At 38.1% G+C, this 21,712-nt stretch overlaps 1 protein-coding gene across 2 annotated transcripts in view; it reads left to right on the plus strand.

Annotated features, from left to right (window-relative positions):
* Window positions 1-21,712, plus strand: part of UVRAG (UV radiation resistance associated) — a 308,009-nt gene that overhangs the window by 13,255 nt on the left and 273,042 nt on the right. The window contains exons 2-4 of one of the 2 annotated variants that reach the window (XM_081240490.1): window positions 13,308-13,425; window positions 15,089-15,178; window positions 21,536-21,570. In XM_081240490.1, the coding sequence (XP_081096616.1) occupies window positions 13,308-13,425; window positions 15,089-15,178; window positions 21,536-21,570 (243 nt within the window). The remainder of the gene's footprint in view (window positions 1-13,307; window positions 13,426-15,088; window positions 15,179-21,535; window positions 21,571-21,712) is intronic. The other variant, XM_081240491.1, reaches the window with a different exon arrangement.

The following is a 21,712-nucleotide window of genomic DNA, read 5'->3' on the forward strand; positions in this document are numbered from 1 at the left end:
GATTTTAGTTCCCCAACCAGGGGTTGAACCCGCACCCCCTGCATTGGAAGCTTGGAGTCTGAACCACCAGACCACCAGGGAAGTCCCTTCAATTGGAATTTCATGTGTGGTGATGCGTCCTTCATAGGGTATCACTTCTGGAGGCACATGATGTCCATTTGTCCCTTACTGGTGATGTTTATTTTGGTCACTCGGTCAAGATATTATCTGATTTCTCAACTATATAACTCTGTGTGTGTCTGCCCTTGAAACTAACTAATAAACAGTCTGTAGGGAGACACTTTGAGATCATGCATATATCCTGCTTCCCCCCACCCACGCCCCCGCCCCAGATTTATCATCCGTTGATGATTTTTTTAAAAATTATTTATTTGGCTGCACTGGATCTTAGTTGTGGCACACGGGATCTTTAGTTGCGTCATACGAACACTTAGTTGCAGCGTGTGGGATCTAGTTCCCCAACCAGGGATGAACCTGGGCCCCTGCATTGGGAGTGTGGAGTCTGAGCCACTGGACTACGAGGGAAGTCCCCATTGATGATTTTTGTCTGAGGTAATCTTGGCTATCATTGTGGTAAAATTATGATTTCCGAGCTCTTAACACTCCCTCCACATTTACCAGTCTGCCCTTGGCATTGTACTTTGAGAGTAGGAGGATAGTTTTGAGGAGAGGCTGGTGGTGAGAAGAGTCATTGAGAAGGTGGTGGGGAGAAGGCTGCTGATGAAGTTTCTAAATAAGGGGAGACTGAGGCCTAAGTTGTGAGACAGTGTGAGATAGTCATTCATTCATCATTCCTTTATTCCTTCAGCAAACATTATTGAATATCTGTGTGGCTGCGCTTGGGATAAATAGATGGTTTTGGTTCTTAAGGAGTTTATAGTCACTGGAGGCTACAGAAAGGCTGAGAGTGGTGACAAAATAGAAGTGCTATTAAGAGGTATATATAAAATATAACTTTAATGTATATGTTAAATATAACATATACATAAGGCTACTGTCTTATGGCACTGTGAATTATCTAGTCTTGTCATGGTTTACTCATTGGTTCATCCATCAAACACTTACTGAGTATCTACTTTGTGTCAGGTGCTAAGTGCTATGGGTAAAAAGAGGAATGAAACTTGGTTTCTTTATTTAAGGCTCACCCCTCTTTTGGGGTTACACAGCCATATTAACATAGTTTATAAAGCATGATTGTGAGTATGATTGTGGTAAGTACTGTGATGGTGGCATGTATATAGCATAGTCATGGCACAGAGGGGAGAAATTGTCATCTTGGTTTAGGGTAGTGGATGGGGCAGGGTGGTCAGGAAAGATGTCTCAAAAGTGGAGATTCTGAGTTGGGTCATGAGGAATGATTTGACATTTGTCTGCTTAATTGTAGATACTCATTTTAGTCCAACTTTGTGATTACCATTTGCTGTCATATTTTCCTCCAGTCAAGATTCATGGCTCATTTTCACACACTACTGCAGAAATATCCTTTAAAATTTATTCATGAATGAATTTTCCACTCGTACCCCTTTATCTTTTGTCATGCTGCCTTGTGTTTTTAGTAGCTAACGTCTTTAAAACCATTCTCATAGTATTTTTAGCCACAGTAGTTAGAACCATCTCCCCCACTTAACAGGTGAGAGAATCAAGGCCCAGAAAAGAACAATGAATACCCAGCTATTTTGGTTCTAAATTCGGAGCTTTTCCCACTATCTTAGTCTGTTTGCTTGGATTTAAAGCACAGTTTTCCAATTTCACCTCTGTTTCTACCTTCACAAACCTGTATAGCTCGGGTTAGGTGGATAGATTTTGAACCTACAGGTAAACTGACCACTAAAAGCTGAGGCGGCAACCTGTAGGGTAATAATTGTTACATTATTGAACTACCTTATGCGCTAGCACTGTGTCTAAGTGCTTTGCAGTTCTTCCCTTTCCTCTTCATTCATTGCAACTCTATGAGGTAGAAGCTGTTATTAGTTCCATTTTACAGATGAGGTGTCTGAAGTTTAGAGAGATTAGTTACATACCCAAGGGAAATAGCAGAGCTGGGACTCAAACCTAAGTTGGCTAAGTTTATACCACAACACAAAACCAATGTTTGGTATAACTGGAATAAATAGCTCACAATCTGATTTTGTTCTGAAGCACATGCCCTTTGTTTTTTCTCAGGTTGATTTAATTGAACTCAGTTTGTAGCTGGGAGTCTCTACTGTTTACCCTAGTGCTGCAGTGTACTGGCTGTTGCACAGGAGTTAGTCCTCATGTCGTGGGTGGCTTAATCTGCCTCCTCATCTATTTCTTTTCGTGGCTGAGCATCTATAAAAGTCCCATATTACTGGCTCTTAAGAAAGTCAAAACTTCTTGGTGCAGATGTGGAAATGGGTCAGAGACCAGGGCTGTTAATTTTATTGAATTTATGTAGGAGAGGTAGTCAGAGGTATTTAGTCTTCCATTTCATTGTGTAGTTCCTGGCACATCGTGGGTACTCCAGAAATGTTGAAATACTTTGGTTTGTTAGGGTACAATGTATAGGAGAGAATTATGAAGACATGAGGATGTTTGTGAATGTTGCGAGCTTATTGAGACAGATTGGGATTGAAGATGGTACTGGAAAGTAGATTTAGGGCCTTTGGATTTATTTAGTAAAGCTTGATTGTAGTGGGAGGACCTTATTAGATAAAGGCAACCTGGGTTATTCTGGGGCAAAGAGAAGGGGGGGTAATGGGAAAGAAATAATGGAAATGGAGACACAAAGATTCTAATTTTGCTGATCTTGGTAGGTTTTAAAAATAGAGTCTCTCTGAAATCAGTGTGTTAACATTTAATGCATAATGGGGAATATCCTGGTGGTCCAGTGGTTAGGACTCTGCGCTTCTGCTGCAGGGGGCACGGATTCAATCCTTGGTCGGGGAACTGAGATCCAGCAATGCCATGCGGCTTAGCGGGCCCCCCCATCCCCACCCCCCATGCAGCCAAATGCATAATGGCTTGTACTTGTTTAAGGAATTGTATAGAGATTACTATTTGTGAGCTCTTGTTTGCAGAAGAGGAAGTTGACATGTGTATAAGAGAAGAAAGCTGGTTTTTTACAGTATAAACAACAATAGCTTTAGGGAAATGAATGAACAGTGTGGAAAGGAAGAAACATATGCCAGAGATAACTGTAAAGAAAGAATTGATGGGCTGGGTGGCTGATTAGAAATGGGAGTAGGGGCATGGGACATCTGCCAGGCAAAGATGTCTCAAAGGTTTTGAAACAGGGTATCTGGGAAGCAAATACATGGTGTACATGCACACATGTACACATAGCCTAGGAGATTAGGCCTGGGTGCAAACCTTGATTTTGCTACTTACAAACAGTGTAAACATGGGTAGGTCCATTTACTTAGGACCTCAATTTTATTATCTAAAAAATGAGTAAAGTGGCTTAGACTAGTGCTTATTAAACTCAAAATGTACATACAGATTACCTGGGGATCTTGTTAAAATGTAGATTCTGATTGAGTAAGGTCTGTAGTGGGACCTGAGAATCTGCATTTCCAACAGGTTCCCAGGTGATACTGAGTAGCAAAGGCTTAGATGACTTTCAAGATCCTTTTCAGTTCTGTAATTCTATAATTCTATTTATTGAATATTTGTCCTTTGGAGATCTGTTATACTCTTGTGACTTTATTACCTCTATTTAGATAGATGAATTCTAAATCTGTCTCTTTACTTCAGATTAGAAATGCCTAAACCAATTCGTCATTTTACACTAACCACATCCCTTTCTTGACATCCCTATTTCTGTTAATACTTCATATTTGTAAAATACTTTACAGTTTTTCAGAGAGCTTTTATATTCATTATTTCATTTGATCTTTAAAATAACCCACAGAGGTAAGCATGCAGGAAATATCTCCGTTTTATGGAAAGGAAAACAGGCTCAGAGAGACTGAGTGGTTTGCCCACTAGTGAGTGGTTAGAACCACCCTTGAGTTCAGGATTATTGACTCTCTTACCACTATGTCACACTGCTTCTGGTAATGACTATCACAGATACCTGGGCTTAAGGGTTGGTTGCCATCTCTGTTTTTTTAAAGATATAAATTTAGTTTTATTTTAAAAGATAGGTAATATATTCATGTGGATCACAATTCAAAGGTTATAACACAAATGCAGAAGTGGAATTCCTGGGTCAAAGAATCTATGCATTTGTAATTGTGGTAGGAATTGCCAGATTGCCATCTTAGAGGTTTTACCAGTTATACTTTTTTCAGGGAAGTGTCTGTTTTGCCACTGCCTGCCTCTGAATATGTTATCAGACTTTGTGATCTGTGCCAATTTTAGTGTAGTTTTAAGTTGCATTTCTCTTATGAGTGAGGTTGAGAATCTTTTCTTGTTTAAGTGCTATTTGTATTTTCTGTGAATTAATCTGTTAATATTCTTTGTCGGTTTTTCTGTTGGGTGGTTGGACTTTTTGTTCTATGAACTCTTTATTTTATTTTTGGCTGCACCTCACGGCTTGCGGGATCTTAGTTCCCCGACCAGGGATTGAACCCAGGCTCCTGACAGTGAAAGCGCCGAGTCCTAACCACGGACCACCAGGGAATTCGCATATGAACTCTTTATGTTTTAGTGAAATTGTCTTTGTTATATGAATTAAAATCTTTTTGTTAGGTTTTTTTTCCTTTGATTTTGCATATGCTAGTTTTTGTCATGCATAATTTAAAAACATTTTATATAGTAAATTTTATTGATTTTTTTTCTTTCTTTTTATAGCTTCAGAGTTTTATGTCATTCTTAGACCTTTGAGGTTATAAAATAATTCTTCATGGTTTCTTTTGATACTTTTAGGCTTTAATTATTTACATTTGAATATTTTTAAATCATCTGGGATTTGATATAAAGTATAGGATATGTTTCTTGTATATATACATATTTCTTTTCTTTCCTTCCCTTTCCCTTTCCTGATGGCTACTCTATTGCCCTAACACCTTTATTGATTAGTTCTTATATCTCTAGAGGTCCTTTAACTCCTTTATTTCTTTTATCAATCTTCTCTTTGTCCTCAACCATATCCATTATCTGGTTAGTCTCCCCATTAAGCCCATTTTTGTCTTTGTGCTCCTATATAGTCTTATCCTTTCTTTCTGTTCTTATTGATATTACTTTAAAACTTTTTTTATTATGGAAATTTCAATGAATAAAGAAATATAATATATATTTTATATATAAACCTGTATTGAAATGCATACATACAGGGTGGGATGTAATAAACTCCCAGGTACCTATTACCTGTTATTGGTAAAATAACTATCAGTAAATATCACTTCATCACTTCACATCTTATTTTATCCATATACCTAACTAACAATACTTGTCCTCCCTCCCTCACCCCAATTATTTTGCAGCAAATTACAGGCACGATACTACTTTTAACACTTGGACCATTGAAGCTGTCTTCTGTCTTGCAGTTTTTATCCTCCAGGTCATCCTCTGTAATTCTGTGTCTTTCTTCTGTCTTACATTTCTAAAATAACAGTTCTTTAACTAAACGGTCTTTGAAAGTATATGTTGGATACTTTTACCTCCAACTGGCTTTTTCATGTGCCCAAACTCCGGTTCTTTAGAAAGATTACATACTCTGAAACTAGGGAATGCCATGTTTGTATCCCCACAGTTCCTAGCAGAGTCTGTAAAGGAAATAACAGCAAGTAAAATAGAAGAAAGGGGAATGAGAGAGGGAGGATGAGAGAGACCTACATGGAGAACAATACTAGGTCTGTCACTACAAAGGCCTGTTTCTTAGAGCAGCACTACCCAGAGGAAACATGGGAGAAAAAGGACAAGTTTGGACTTCCTACCAAGATTGGGGTGAATGGGGTAGAGATTAAAACAAAAAAACAAAAAAACCCAGAGCCAAAATGTATAAGAAATGTAGGAAGTTCAGAGACATAGATAATTTTGTCTTGTCTTGTGGAGAAGCCTGTTAGTGCATAGTAAATGACTGAATTAAATTCTAGGACTTATTTGAACTTGAGTGAGAGGAGAGTTAATGTCAAAATAAGCGCTTTGGTTCCAAGGTTGTGTAATTTGTGTCAGAGAAAGTTCTCAGTTAGGAACAGGGGCTATAAAGTTTTTATGAGAGATCAGAGTTGGTGGTTTGTTTGTTTAAATCTGTAACATTGGGTGTTGGCACCATCTGCTTTCTATCCAGCAGCATCTAGTTTTAAAGCATTTCTGTGTTCTTCAAAAGTTTTCACAGTGAGTCTTTCAGCTGGGATCAAGAGATTAGAAAAAATAGTTAGGTGATTGAGACTGCTATAATATAGAAGGGGCTTTTGTATTTTTTAAAAAGACTGACCTAATTTATCAAGCTTAAATTCTTGATTTGGTAATTCAACATTTTTACCTTCCGTGGAAATGTGGAAAACTAGTTTTCTCTCAGGTTTGCTTTTGTTGTCCCTCAAAAAAGTGTACCAAAGTAGCAGTAATCTGACTTAACCTGGGCCTTAATTCTTCCATGCCAGTTAGCCTGGCCCCAGGCTGAGAATAAATGCCTGACCTGAAAAAAAACTGAACTGAAAATAGGAAAGGGAACGGTATTCAGAACAAGTTTGACTACATTTCCAAATCAAATGCTACTTTAAAACTTCTCATAACTCAGTGAGTATCTACATTAGGGGTCAGCAAACTGTGGCCAGCGGTCACTGGTTTTTTATAACAACTGATGAAATAAGAAAGGTTTTGACATCGTTAAAGGATTACAGACAAACAAACAAAAACCCAAAGAATTTGCGGAGACAGGATGCACCCTGAAAATCTTGAAATATTTACTTTCTGTTCCTTTTAGAACAAGTTGACCAACCCATGATCTATATCATTCAGGGTATATAGTAGTATTTATTTATGTGGACATTTAAAATTTCTTGTTCTTTTGTTTGTTTCATGTTAGCACCTTGTTTTTGTAAGGGTTATGCAATTTTCCATTGTGTGAATATACCACAGTTTGAGTGGTTATTCAGTTTTTGCTTGTATAGCCCATATTTGCACACATTTTTGTGATTTGTGGAATTTCTTGGTCAAATATTATGTGCAGTTTAAAATTTGGTAATTGTTGATAAATCACTGTCCTTCCAAAATGGACCATTTTATATTTTCCCCAACATTATTTTCCTTACTAGCATCAACCCTGACAGAGACTGAAATGGTTTGGTTAATCAGATAGATCTCTTTGTTTTCTATTGCTGAGTAACAAACAAAAAATTTAGTGGCTCAAAACATCATCATTTATTTTGCTCATGAATATGCAGTTTGGTTCGGGCTTGGTGGGAACAACTTGTCTGTGCTTTACTTGATGTCACTTCTGGCGTCTCAAAGGCTGGGTACTGAAATGGTCACTTGCGTGTCTGGTTATAGCTGGGATCTCTCAGCTGGGGCTGAGGAGAACACCTGCAAAGTCTTTTCCACTTGGCTGCTTGGCATCCTCACAGTGGGGTGACTGGATTCTGAGGAAGAGCATCCTGTAAAGAGGACCAGGTAATTTTATGATTTAGCTTCAGAAGTCACATGGCATTATTTCTTCCATAGTCACAGGCCTGCCCTCATTTAAGGGAGAGGGAACATAGACGCCACTTCGTCAAGGAGGAGTGGCAGCAATACATTGTAAGAGAGCACGTGGGATGTGATGTATCGGCGCGGCCATTCTTTGGAAACTACAGTCGCCACAAGCTGGAACATTTGTTTTGGTGTGCATATCTTTATGAGTGGGATTATACATCTTTTCATATGGTTATTGACCATTTCCATTTCTTTTTCGGTGGCTGCCTTTTTGTATCCTTTGCCCCCCTTTCTATTGGACTATAGATTATTGATTATATTATTGATTTGTAATAGCTCTTGTAGACTAAGCAAATTAGACTCAAAATTTGTTTAGAAGGTACGTCACCGTGGTCTTGGGAGTCATAAAAGGTGCGTGGGATTATAGCTTAGTTTGGTGATGGTGGGGATTTGTGGAGTCATTATATTTAAGAAACACAGTTACTCTTGTTTTTTAAGCAAGGGGTACAGGGAAGGAGGGTGCATGATAGCCATTTCTTCCTCCTTCTGTTGGCCATCAGCCTCCCTGAGTCACTCTCCAGCAGTGACGAGGAACAAGATCAAGGACACCACATTTCTCTTTGGTCATTATTATACCTCAGAAACCAGGAAGTTTTAGATACCAGCCAGGGAAAGGTAATATTTGGGAGGAACATAGAACACCAATGGTGCACCTTACTACTGAAAATTGCTTTGGTTTTCTTTTAGTTCTGGGGTGTGTTTTGACTTGCTGTCACCAAGGTTAAGGTTCAAAATTATATCAACAAAAATGGAGTGACCCACCAAAATTACCATTTTCTAAAATATGGAGATATTTAACAAAATAAAACATTTCTTTGTACTTTGCCTCTAAATTAGAATGTTCTCTTCATCTACTAACCTGTTAATGGGATAAATTATTTTTTTAAATTAATTAATTAATTTTTAAAATTTATTTTATTTTATTTTATTATTATTATTATTTTTGCGGTACGTGGGCCTCTCACTGTTGTGGCCTCTCCTGTTGCGGAGCACAGGCTCCGAACGCGCAGGCTCAGCGGCCATGGCTCATGGGCCCAGCCGCTCCGTGGCATGTGGGATCTTCCCAGACCGGGGCACAAACCTGTGTCCCCTGCATCGGCAGGTGGGCTCTCAACCACTGCGCCACCAGGGAAGCCCCTAAAATTTATTTTATTTTTGACTGCGTTGGGTCTTCCTTGCTGCACACGGGCTTTCTCTAGTTGTGGCGAGCGGGGGCTACTCTTTGTTGTGGTGCGTGGACTTCTCATTGCGGTGGCTTCTCTTGTTGTGGAGCATGGTCTCTAGGTGCTCGGGCTTCAGTAGTTGCAGTGCGTGGGCTCAATAGTTGTGGCTCGTGGACTCTAGAGCGCAGGCTCAGTAGTTGTGGTGCACGGGCTTAGTTGCTCTGCAGCATGTGGGATCTTCCTGGATCAGGGATCAAACCCGTGTCCCCTGCATTGGCAGGCGGATTCTTAACCACTGTGCCACTAGGGAAGCCCCGGGATAAATTCTTGATAAACAGTTATGATGTAAGTCTTCTCTCTAGTTGTAATCTTTGTTAGTTTTATAGGGACTGGATATGTCATTATACAGTAGTTCTCATTTTAGGTATGGTTTGATCCAGAGACAAATTCTGTTGCCAGGACTTTTTTACTTTTATTTTTTTAATTGAAGTATAGTTGATTTACAATATCAATTTCAGGTGTACAGCACAGTGATTCAGTATTTTTACAGCTTACACTCCATTAATAGCTATAATGGCTATAGTTCGGTGTGCTCTACACTATATCCTTGTTGCTTATCTATTTTATGCATAGTAGTTTGTATCTCTTAATCCCTTACCTCTGTCTTGCTCCACATCCCTGCACTCTGCTGTCTTACTTGCTGTTTTCATTTCACTGTGGTGGAAAGATGACTGCCAGCATCTCTAGTCCCATGTCCTTTCCAGGTTCTTGGCCAGTAGGGGGAAAAAAACCTCTCAACAATTTAATTTCTGGGTTTTCCAGGATCCTAATCATGTGTTATGGGCAGGGGGATGGAATGTGCTGATTGGCCTGATCTGAGTCACGCGACCCTCCTTGGAGTTGGAGGTGGAGTTAATTCTACAGGAAGTATTATATAGATTGATAGCAGAGGAGAGTGGTTCTACAAAGGAATATCTGAGGGGTTTTTTGTTTGTTTGTTTGTTTTTGTTTTTTGTTTTGTTTCTTAAACCAAATAGGTGCTGGGCAGGGCAAAACAAAACAAAACAAATAAAAGCAAAGCAAAAAATTATTTAATCTACTGTTATGTTTTAAAGCAGTTTTCTAAGAGCATTAGTACTGTTAACAAGAAAAACCAACCATTTTAGATTCTTTAGAGGCACCAGTTTACAATCATACTAATGAGTAATGCTTACTTTTTCACTTAAGCAAATGTTTCAGATCTACAACATATGGCAGTTAAGTCTTGTTTTAGAATTTATACTTGAGAGATTTGTAAAAGAAAAAAGTTAAGGAATTTAGGATCCTACTGGTCTTTTACCCACTGCCAACATTGCAGGTAGCAGAGTTGTGCTCTAGCTACATCTATCAATCCTCCAAATCAAAGCTGAGTAAGAAGATTTAATTTTATTTGTTAGTGAACGTTTTTAACCTTTATATAGAATGTTTTTTAGGCAGTGTTTCAAAGACATTAAAGCCATGTTAATTCCAACTTAAAAATTAAAATCTATTCAGCTTTAGTTTTGGAGATAGGTGTTTTTAGAGCACAACTTGGATGCCTAAAGCTACTGCTGTAGAAAGATATGCAAAGAGCTTTTTATAACTGTGGAAGCTTAGAGCTTTGAGAAAGTATAAGGAGATTGGCTGGTAAAGAAGCTGCATGGAATGTTATCTTAATTATCTTAAGTAATTCCAGGGCTTCCCTAGTGGCGCAGTGGTTGAGAGTCCGCCTGCCGATGCAGGGGACACGGGTTTGTGCCCCGGTCCGGGAGGATCCCACATGCCGCGGAGCGGCTGGGCCTGTGAGCCATGGCTGCTGAGCCTGCGCATCCGGAGCCTGTGCTCCTCAACGGGAGAGGCCACAACAGTGAGAGGCCCACGTACCGCCAAAAAAAAAAAAAAAAAAAGAGTAATTCCAAAGTCTGTGTAAATTTTAATTACTCAGTATTTTTACTTTTCTAAGATAATTGAGTCAGTTTAGATAATAAGACAGATTTGAATTTAACTATCTTTAGATGGGCCATTGAAGAGATAATCTGATATTTAATTTCTGTTTAGACAAGGTCTAAAGCAGTGTATTTATGCTAGGTGGTGCCACCAGGCCACGAACTACCGCTAGATTGTATACCCTGGAGCAGTTAAAGGTAGATGAGTGCTGAGGATTTGTTGTAGTCCAGAAGCACTGCTAAGATTTGAGCCCCCTTTCAGTTCTGAGGTCCATTCTTAGGTGTGAAGTGCTCTCTATTCTCCCACCATCTCGTGGGTGGGTGTCAGAATCCACTAAGGGTTCCAGGCCACTCAGGTTCATTGCAAGGCCTAGGTCATACCAAGACCTTCTTGACTGGGTTAATTCACTGGACGTATATTAATTCAGTCAAAAACCATTTATTGTGTTCCTGCTATTTGCTAGGTACTCATCTAGATGCTGGAGATACAACAGTAAATAAAATAAAGTCTCTCCTTTATAGAACTTATAGTCTAGTTGGGGAAGATTGACAAATATCTGGAACTATCCGTAATTCTATATTAGATATAATTATACATTGTTTTGTTCAAGTATAGATGTTCTGGGGAACTGAGAACCAGAGAGGATCCTTTAGGTCACCTTGATTTCTTTAATATTTCCTTGGATCATAGGGTAATATTTCAGGCAAAGGTGGGTGATATAGCCTAAGGCTGGTGGTAATTTTTGGTATTGCTATTGTATTTTGGACTAGGTTTAGTTGATTTAAACTTTTTCTTATTTATTTAACTTTATTTTTTGATTATGTAAATCATTCTTATGGTACAGAAGTTAAAACCACATAAGTAAGTATCAGGGAAGTCTTGCTTTTATCTCTATTCCCTCCAACCTGTTCTCACCCCCATAGGTAATAATTTTTCTGCGTTTCTGGTTTAACCTCCCAGTGTTTCTTTTTAATTGCATTAAAAAGAAACAGTTCAGTTAGAGAATCAGGAAGGAGGAATCTTCTCTCCTTAACTTTGAAGCATAAATGGATTTCCTTAAAGAGAGTAGTATTCTAGATTAAGGGGCTAGCATTAGCAAAAGCATGGAGCTAGGACCATGCACGATCTTTTTCATGGAACCTTAAGCAGTCATGTGTGACTAAGGGGTTGGGTATGTGGAAGATCTAGTGGGCAGTAAGGATAGGTTATGGAGAGGTCGGATTGCACAAGGCTTTGAAAGGAATAATGGGAAGTTTGTACTTTATGCTGGAGGCTTTGGGTAATGTTTTCAGGTTTTTGAATAGAGGACCAAGATTGGAATCTTACAGCAGAATAGATGTGATTGTTGTGTATAGGCAATTAATAGTTCCTGTCAATTTAAAATCTTGACTGAGAAGGTTGATGAATAATATATAGTAGAAGGAAATAGTTGCTGTAATCCAGGGTGTGAAATGGAAACCTTTGGCAGATTGTAGAAATATAAGTCTTTTAGAGTAAGCCCTAGGAACTTTTTGTAAGTACATTTGGGGCTTTTCGTATTAAACAAATTTATTAGACAATAACCTTCTCTGTCAAAGAATCTTAATATCTAGATTGGGAGAAAGGATTGGGTTGGTATGTGCATGGAAGGGAAGAACTGAACTTTTCTGGCTGACTGCACATGTAATTGAAGGTGAACTTAGCAAAGTGGGCTTTCAGCCTGAAGGGAGAGCTTTAAGCATATTTTAAAACTGAGCCCATGGTTTCTATTTTTAAGTCTCTGAAAATAATGATCTGACACAGGGAACTAGCTTTTGAGAATGAATCTGTTGTGCTTAGACTTGAGCATTGCCAACTTTTTCTCTTTTTGATATGAGATGATTTGGCTATCCCTTAAGTTATCTTATATTTTTGTTGATTTCTACTGTTGCTTATGGAGCTTTGCCTTTCCAACACTTGTGACTCCAAGTAATTCATGCATCCTAGTTGGAGAAATTGTTGGGAAGGAGGCCTGATTAGGAAATAGGGGCTGGTTAACTGCTGGTCAAGTGAGAATTTAAGCTGACAACAGTTGGGTTGGTTACTGGCTGGATGGAGTGAACAGTGAGTTACTGCTTTTATTTTTTGGCTTCGGCTTCTTTTCCTGGTTGTAATAGATGATCTGGCGTCAGACTGAGCTAGCAACAGAGGTGTATGTATGTAATAATGGCTGATTTTCTGTTGGTATGAGGTGGACCTTGCATGTCTACCAGCATCCTTCCGAAGGGAAAAAAGCAAATTACTATTATACTTAGTTTATGTTCCAGGAAATACTAATGCTATTCTACAGGTATATAGCATTGATATAACATATATGCTTTTCAAGAATGTTTCATATCTGTTATTTCATGCTCCCAACAACCTTGTAAATGATATAGGGCAGGAATAGTTCCTGTTCGACAGAAGAGATGCTGAGGCATAAATAAGAGACTGGGTTAAGGTTGCTGGCTCAACAAATAAACGACTGAGACAACTTACTGTATTTTATGTTTGAATTGTAACTTTCAGAAAGCTTTATAGGAGGAAAAAGCTGAATATTCCTCTTTTTTTGTTATTATTTTTCAGCGACGTCTTAGACATCTTCGGAACATTGCTGCCCGGAACATTGTTAATAGGAATGGCCATCAACTCCTTGATACCTACTTCACACTTCACTTGTGTAACACTGAAAAGGTATATAAAGGTAAGGGAATCTGGACTTGCCACCCACAGATCGTGGCATCTCATTTTTATTCTTCTGTAACACAAATGATTCTCAGTGCCTCTTGCTGGTATTGCTTATTAGAAAGCTAAGTTGTCATGCTGTCTGAAAATATTTCATGAGCAGTTGTTATACATATTGAAGAAACATGTCTTTTGGATAGTTCTTTCAGATAACTAAGACTTACATTGATAAATTTATCATTCCCTTATGAATGTTGACGTTTAATATCTGTATTCCTGTAGCTGTCATTTAAAACAGGCTATTTGATGGGACTTCCCTGGTGGTGCAGTGGATAAGACTCTGTGTTCCCGGGCCTCCCTGGTGGCGCAGTGGTTGAGAGTCCGCCTGCCGATGCAGGGGATACGGGTTCGTGCCCCGGTCCGGGAGGATCCCATATGCCGCGGAGCGGCTGGGCCCGTGAGCCATGGCCGCTGAGCCTGCGCATCCGGAGCCTGTGCTCCGCAACGGGAGAGGCCACAACAGTGAGAGGCCCGCGTACCGCAAAAAAAAAAAAAAAAAAAAAAAAAGACTCTGTGTTCCCAATGCAGGGGGCCCAGGTTTGATCCCTGGTCAGGGAACTAGATCCCACATGCATGCCACAACTAAGAGTTCACATGCCACAACCAAGGAGGTGGCGAGCCACAACTAAGACCTGGCTCAACCAAAAAAAAAATAAATAAATAAAATAACTAAAACTTAAAAAATATTTTTTTAATTTATTAAAAAAAAAAGGTTATTTGAGGGACTTCCCTGGCAGTCCAGTAGTTAAGACTTTGCCTTCCAATGCTGGGGGTGTGGGTTCGATCGCTGGTGGGTGAGCTAAGATCCCACATGCTTCGCGGCCAAAAAACCAAAACATAAAATGGAAACAATATTGTACCAAATTCAATAAAGACTTTGTAAATGGTCCACATCAAAAAAATCTTAAAGAAAACAAGTAAATAAAATAGGTTATTTGAGTCCAGTATCCAGCACTAATTCGCTTTTCTTTAAAATATAATTGATTCCTTTAGTATTATGGTAAAATATGGACCTAGTTCATATCTTCTCATATCTGTACTACTTTGTGTATATGGGGTCATTTTTAGAAGAATAGCATGGTTTCTTTGAATTCAGTTCCACATTGAAATGTGGATTCTTCCATAAGTGATAATTCTAAGAGTACATCAGATATTTGATTCAAAATCACAAGCATCTTTTGAATACATATTGGATGAAAGGTACTTTGATATAATCAGTTGACCTGTGTTGGATGCTGTAAGAGAGGAACCATGGTATAAGGACAGGAATATTGGATTAGGATTGAAACTACATTGATACTAGTGCTAGCTATTTCAGCTAGTATATAAGTATATACTAGCTGTATACTATACACTAAAGTAGCTATATGCTAGCTATGTGTTTTTTGGACAGAGATCATGGCTTTTTTAGCCTCACTTTTCCCATTTGTAAAGTGGAGATAATGAGGTCTTAAGAAGTCAGGCAAGACAGATTTTCATGAGGATCAGCTGAGATAAGGTGGTAACACTTGGTAACATGTGAGTAAAGGTCTATTTATATTAATAAAAGGTGGCATTATTTTAATTTTTTTCTTTTTTTTGGCCGCGCTGCATGGCATGTGGGATCTTAATTCCCTGACCAGGAATCGAACCCGTGCCCCCTACATTAGAAGCACGGAGTCTTAACCACTGGATCGCCAGGGAAGTCCCAGATGGCATTATTTTAAAAAGAGGTACTAAGGACTTATTTGAATTCTGTCCTGTGGCAAAGATGAAAAATTCAAATGACATTTTATGTTTTTGGTTTTAATTACTTTAAAAAGTTGTTATTAAAGCAGTAGTTGTTTAACAACTTTTTTCTTTTTTAAATTTCAATACCAGTATATGCTAATTTAAAAATTTAATCAGAAATTATATAGAGTAGAACCCCCCCTTCATATACAAATGACATTAAAGTAATTTTGAAGGGTAAAAAAAAAGGACTCTAAATTCCGCCATTTTTACATAGTTTTATTTCATTCTTACTTTTGATTCTAACCATTGCATATTTTTAAAACAATTGTATTAATCTGAACGAGTAACACTAGCTACTATAACAAATACCACAAGTCACTCAGTGACTTGACATAATAAATTTCTTAAACACTAAGTTCAATGTAGGTGTTTTTTTTTCCAATAATAATTATAAGTATTTATTAAGAAGTAAGGAAATTTAGACTTAAATCTAAAGTCTCCCAGTTCTTGAGCAGCAAACGATAGCTAGAAAGCAGGCTTTTCACAAGTGTAATCAATTCTTCAATTTATTTGCTTTTCACTTTTCACTGGAAGGCATAATGTGGTTTGCAGAAGCAGACAAATATTTATTTATTTATTAGCATTTAAACATATTATCTAATTTATTTATGTTTTAACATCTTTATTGGAGTATAATTGCTTTACAGTGTTGTGTTAGTTTCTGCTGTATAACAAAGTGAATCAGCTATATGTATACATATATCCCCATATCTCCTCCCTCTTGCGTCTCCCTCCCACCCTCCCTATCCCACTCCTCTAGGTGGTCACAAAGCACGGAGCTGATGTCCTGTGCTATTCGACTGCTTTCCACTAGCTATCTGTTTTAATGTAGGTATTCTTGATCAGACATTGGCTTGGCAGCTGTCCTCTAAGTGGTGACTCAGGTATCCAGGCTCCTTCTATTTTGGAATGATGCTTCTTATATGACAAAAACAAGGGATTATTTGAAGGAGATTTTTTTTTTTTCTTTCGATACGCGGGCCTCTCACTGTTGTGGCCTCTCCCGTTGCGGAGCACAGGCTCCGGACGCGCAGGCTCAGCGGCCATGGCTCACGGGCCCAGCCACTCCACGGCATGTGGGATCTTCCCAGACCAGGGCCCGAACCCGTGTTCCCTGCATCGGCAGGCGGACTCTCAACCACTGCGCCACCAGGGAAGCCCCGAGGGAGATTTTTTTAATGGAAATGGTCCACATGAATTCCACGACATTCCATTAGCTGTATATCAGTTGTGTCATCCTTTTTAGATGAACAGGGGACTGAGAAATGTTGTCTTCCTATGTGTCCAGAAGAAAAATGAAAGTTTGGTCACTATTTGTTCGAAGGATGTAAGCATTTTTGCAGATCTTAATGCGTTGGGTCTGCTGCTTACTAATTGGTTTTATCACTAGTAATATATGACAGTACTTAACATTTTTGATAGGTTTCTATATAATCAGTTCTTGGTTATTATCTTGGTTAGAACTTCTGTGTCCTTGCTCCATTGTTATGTCTGATAATAGTTACTAATATTGAACTTGGTACATTTTAGGTATTTGGTAAATGATAGCAATTATTATTGGAATTGTAATGTTAACAAGCGTAATAGTAGTTTCCAAAAAGAGTAGTTATGGGACTGGTTGATGACCATGATGTTGAAAACTTGTCTAAGAGGGGACTTCCCTGGTGGTCCAGTGGGTGAGACTCCATTCTCCCAATTCAGAGGGCCCGGGTTTGATCCCTGGTTGGGGAACTAGATCCTGCATGCATGCCACAATTAAGAAGTCTGCATGCCCCAACAAAGATCCCGTATGCCACAACTAAGACCCTGCACAGCCAAAATAAATAAATAAAAATATTAAAAAAGGAAAAAAAACTTGTCTAAGAGACACGATGAAAGCAAAGTGATTTTTTTTTGTTCCTTTTTTTTTTGTCTTCTTCTCTAGCTCTGTTTATTTCTTGAGCTTAGAAGTTATTATGGACTGTTTCTCGAAGTTATTTCAATAAAATGATTGTTAACACAGGGAATAGTTGGTTTCAGACCACAGGGAAGTCCCGTGTCTAGTAGTGGTATTTAGTCTGTCACTAACTGGCAAGCCCTTTGACTAGGGCATTTAGTTCCTCTTGTGTGCCGTTAGCTAATTTATCTCTAAAATGAGAGGACTGATGACTTCTGAGGCTTCCTACTGTTCCAAAATGTCATGGTTGAATGAAGTCTATTATGTCTTCTTTTTGGGCCCACATGTTATGCTCTATAACTTTTAACTACCATAGGAGGAGCAGGAAGCTCTTTCCTTAGTAAACTAATTAATACCACCTTATGTTCTTGGACCTGTGATGATAAACATGAATATTCAGTGCATGATCATTATGTGGCCCTTGGTGTAGGATGACCACGACGGAAGGCCTATGGGCTTTTCTTACAAAGACACCTGTACCACCTGTCTAGTGGCATCATTTCTCAGTTTCAACAGAAGCTTTTTTTTTAATTAGAAGAATATCTGAAATGCTGATTTCTAAGTTATTCTTTTATTTCAGCTGAATTCACAGGAGAGCATAAGAAGTTACATGTGAGTTTTTTTGATTTTTGACATTTTTTTAATGCTCTTAGGAGATGGTCTATTTTTCAGGTAGTTCAAATTGAACACCATTTATTACATTCCCAGAGAACAAAGCTTTGTGTTAATGGATGAGGAGCTAGGTTCTAATCCTGGTTCCCTCTTAAAGTTGGAAGTTTTGTAAAATCAAGTTTGTTCTTCAGCCACAGTTATTTTCTCACCCATGAAATGTGAGCGCCTGTCCTTTCCTGGAATACCAACCACTTATTTTGAATACATCAGAAGACAACCTCTTTATAATCCAATTTGGTGATCTCATGAATGTCTCATAGTTTTAAATATCGCTTATCACCCTAACAACTCACAAATGTATATCTTTAGCTTCAGGCTCCCCCCTGAACTCATGCTCCTGTATTCAGTTGCCTACTCTACATCTCCATTTGGAGTCTAGTAGATACCTTAAACTTGATATATTCAGCATTGAGATTCTGATGTTCCAGCCCTGATCTACCTCCTGTATTCGTCCTTTTATCAGAAAATGACAACTCTATCCTTCTATTTCCTTGGCCAAAAACCTTGGAATCATCCTGGATTGTCCTCTTTTATATTCCACATTCCATCTTTCAGCAAATACTTTTGGTTCTTACTACCAAAATGTATCCATAATCTTTTCCCTTCTTACTACCTCCAAACCACTATCATCTCTTGCCTGAGTTTGTTGAAGTAGACTTCTAACAGGTCTGCCTGCCCACTCACTCTTTCTAGTGTGATCTCAACCGAGAGCCTATTAAAATCAAAGTGAGGTCATGTTATTCCTCTCCTCAAAACCCTCCAGTGGCTTCTCATTTCATTCAGAGTAAAAGCCAAAGTTCTTTTGGTTTCCTAGGCCTTTCATGATATGGCCGTCTGTGACCTCCTTCTACTCTTCTAGTTGTCTCTGTTCCCACCCAACTGCCCTTGTTGCTGTTCCTTGAATTCATCAAGTTGACTTCAGTTTAAAGGCCTCTGCACTGGCTGTTTCTTTGGCCTGGGCACTCTTTCCTCCTGATAGCCACATGACTAGCTCCTCTGCCTTCTTTCAGGTCTTTAATCCAAATGTTTTCTCAGAGAAACTCTCCTTGATCACTGGCTAACCCCTTTTAAAAATTGTGACTATTCTCCTCTCTGTCTTTTGTGCTTTATTTTTCTCCACAATACTCCAGATTGTCTGACATAACTGTATGTTTAATTATTTGGCTAACGCATGTCCTCTTCACCAGAATGTAAGCTCCATATGGGCAGAAATTTTTAGGTCAGTTTTGTTCACTGCACTATTTCCAGTACTTGGAACAATACTTGGCACAAAGTAAGCCCCCAAATATTTTCATTTAACTTTTTGACTAGCTAATGCTATCCATGGTTCAAAATATATATAAAGGTTTATATTAAAATCTTCCTTTCACCTGTCCCATCTCCCTAGTTTTTTACCCCACCGTTGTTTATCTTTACTGAGATTCCTTATGCAAATGCAAGTAAAAATAGTACCAAAATTTATATATTATATATATATATATATATATATATATCTATATATCTGTGCCTTGTATTTTTTTTTTTGCGGTACGCCGGCCTCTCACTGTTGTGGCCTCTCCCGTTGCGGAGCACAGGCTCCGGACGCGCAGGCTCAGCAGCCATGGCGTACGCGCCCAGCCGCTCCGCAGCATGTGAGATCTTCCCAGACTGAGACACGAACCCGTGTCCCCTGCATCGGCAGGCGGACCCTCAACAACTGTGCCACCAGGGAAGCCCCATATGTACATTTATGTAGTCAATTTATGATTGGCATTGGTTAACCATTTGGGAAAAAATGAAAAGAATAATACTTAGGGTTGCCTAGTGTTAAGTGGGATTGTAAAGTGGTACAATATTTTTAGAGAACAATTTGGCAATATCTATCAAATTCAAACTGTATTTTTCCTTTTATCTTGCAATTTTACTTTTAAAAGTTTATCTTATAGATTCAAGTGTCTTAGGGTATATATCTTTCAAAGATTAATTTATAATATTACTTGAAATATCCAAAAATTAGCAGTAATTTAAATGTTCATCAATAGAAGTTTCCTTTTAAAAACAATTAGAATTATCCCTTCTCTTAATTAAAATAATTGTTCAAAATAGAAAAATTAGAAAACTGCCAAGCAAAGAATAAAAGTAAGCAGCCTAACCCTATCACCTAAAAAAATGTTGTAAACATAATTGTAAAACTTTGGATCCTGTTGTAAATTCTCTCATAGAACCTGTTTTTTTCACTCATTGTGACTATCTCACCACAAAATAGAATGATTCTTCTTCTTATTATTTATTTTTTAAGGGAAGATAAGCATAGCGTAATGTAGATGGTATGTTTTGTCAAGAAATATTTTAACCAAGAGAGCTTGCCCATAAAAATTTTATATCCAGGTCCACTTTTCCTTTACTGCTTGATGGTTCCCCAACTTCAGTCCTGTGCACTACTTGGACAAGTTTCACTGTCTTCGAGTTTCATCTATAAGGCTGCATACTTAACATATTTTTAAAAGTTAATTATTTCTAAACTCAGGTCTAAGCATAATCTATGAAGTTGTTGACTCAAGAAAAGATTTGTTGAGTGCCTACCCTGTGCCAGGAGTAGTTTTACATGCTGAGGAGACAGCAGTTACACAAACACAAATGTTACTGTCCTTATGGAGCTTACAATTAGGGGTTGGGTAGATGAGACAGACATTTCAATATGTTAGAAAAAAATTAAGTTTGTTCATGTATCACCTAAAATGGTCTCATATATCAGTGGTATGTGCATCACCCTTGGAAAATATTGCCCTATAGCAACATAAGGATACAGGGTCCTTGTAGGCTCTGCGTTGACAGAGCACCACGGAAGTGACTTCGGCAGGGTCAGCAGAGGGAATGTTGGAGGGTTGTTAAGAATGTCTGTCTGAACCTCTGACACAGTCTCTCTTTTGTTTGTATCTTCAGGTTTTGTAACATTTACACCGTAAATGAAGGTCTGTAGAATCATGAAATTTTAGTGCTTAGAGGACCTTGATTATTAGTCTGATTGTCAGAATTGTCTAATGAAGAAATGGGCTCAGGGAAATGAGAAGCAGAATGTTAATGACAAGTAGAACTAGAACTTAGGTTCCCTGGTTGCTAGATGAGTGTTCTTTCCATAGTACTACAATGGATAATTAGTGGAGATGTTTGAGAAAAACAGAGAGTATAGAATTGTCTGTAGACAATGGCAGTTGGTAAGGGAGAATGAACTCTGAGTTTTTAAGGGCTTACCTTAGAATCTGGGGTAAAAGGAGCCAGTAAGGGAAAAATCACTAAATTAAATCTTAACAGATTTTGACCTTTCTTTACTGATGTTTCTTTCCCTTTAAAACATTTAGTTTAAAACAACAAGGTCCTACTGTGTAGCACAGGGAACTATATTCAATATCCTATAATAAACCACAATGGGAAAAAAATATGTATATATATGTACAACTGAATCACTTTGCTATACATCAGAAGCTAACACAACATTGTAAATCAACTATCCTTCAGTTAAAAAAACTTTTATTTAATCATTATTTCTATTTTAATTTAATTTTTTGCAGAGAAATATATGTAGAGAATAGATACCTTGAAAATGTTTTAAGTGTTTTTACTAGAGCATATGTAAAAAAATTTGTAGGATTAAGAGTTAGTGAGCTTATTTTCTTCCACGTCACTTATTGTTCTTTTTCTTCTTTTCCAGAATTTTATAGGAGTGAAGTGATTAAGAATTCCTTGGTAAGTTGGCTTTTTGACAGGTACATATGACTAAGCCTATAACTCCTATTTTAGAAAATGCTGAGACATAAAATAAGTTGAAGTTCAGTTTTGGTATTATGATAATTCTACAGTTAAATCTTCTGCTCAGTTATTGCTTAAA

The sequence above is a fragment of the Mesoplodon bidens genome (genome assembly GCF_964165515.1).
Source record: "Mesoplodon bidens genome assembly, chromosome: 7".
NCBI lineage: Eukaryota > Metazoa > Chordata > Mammalia > Artiodactyla > Ziphiidae > Mesoplodon > Mesoplodon bidens.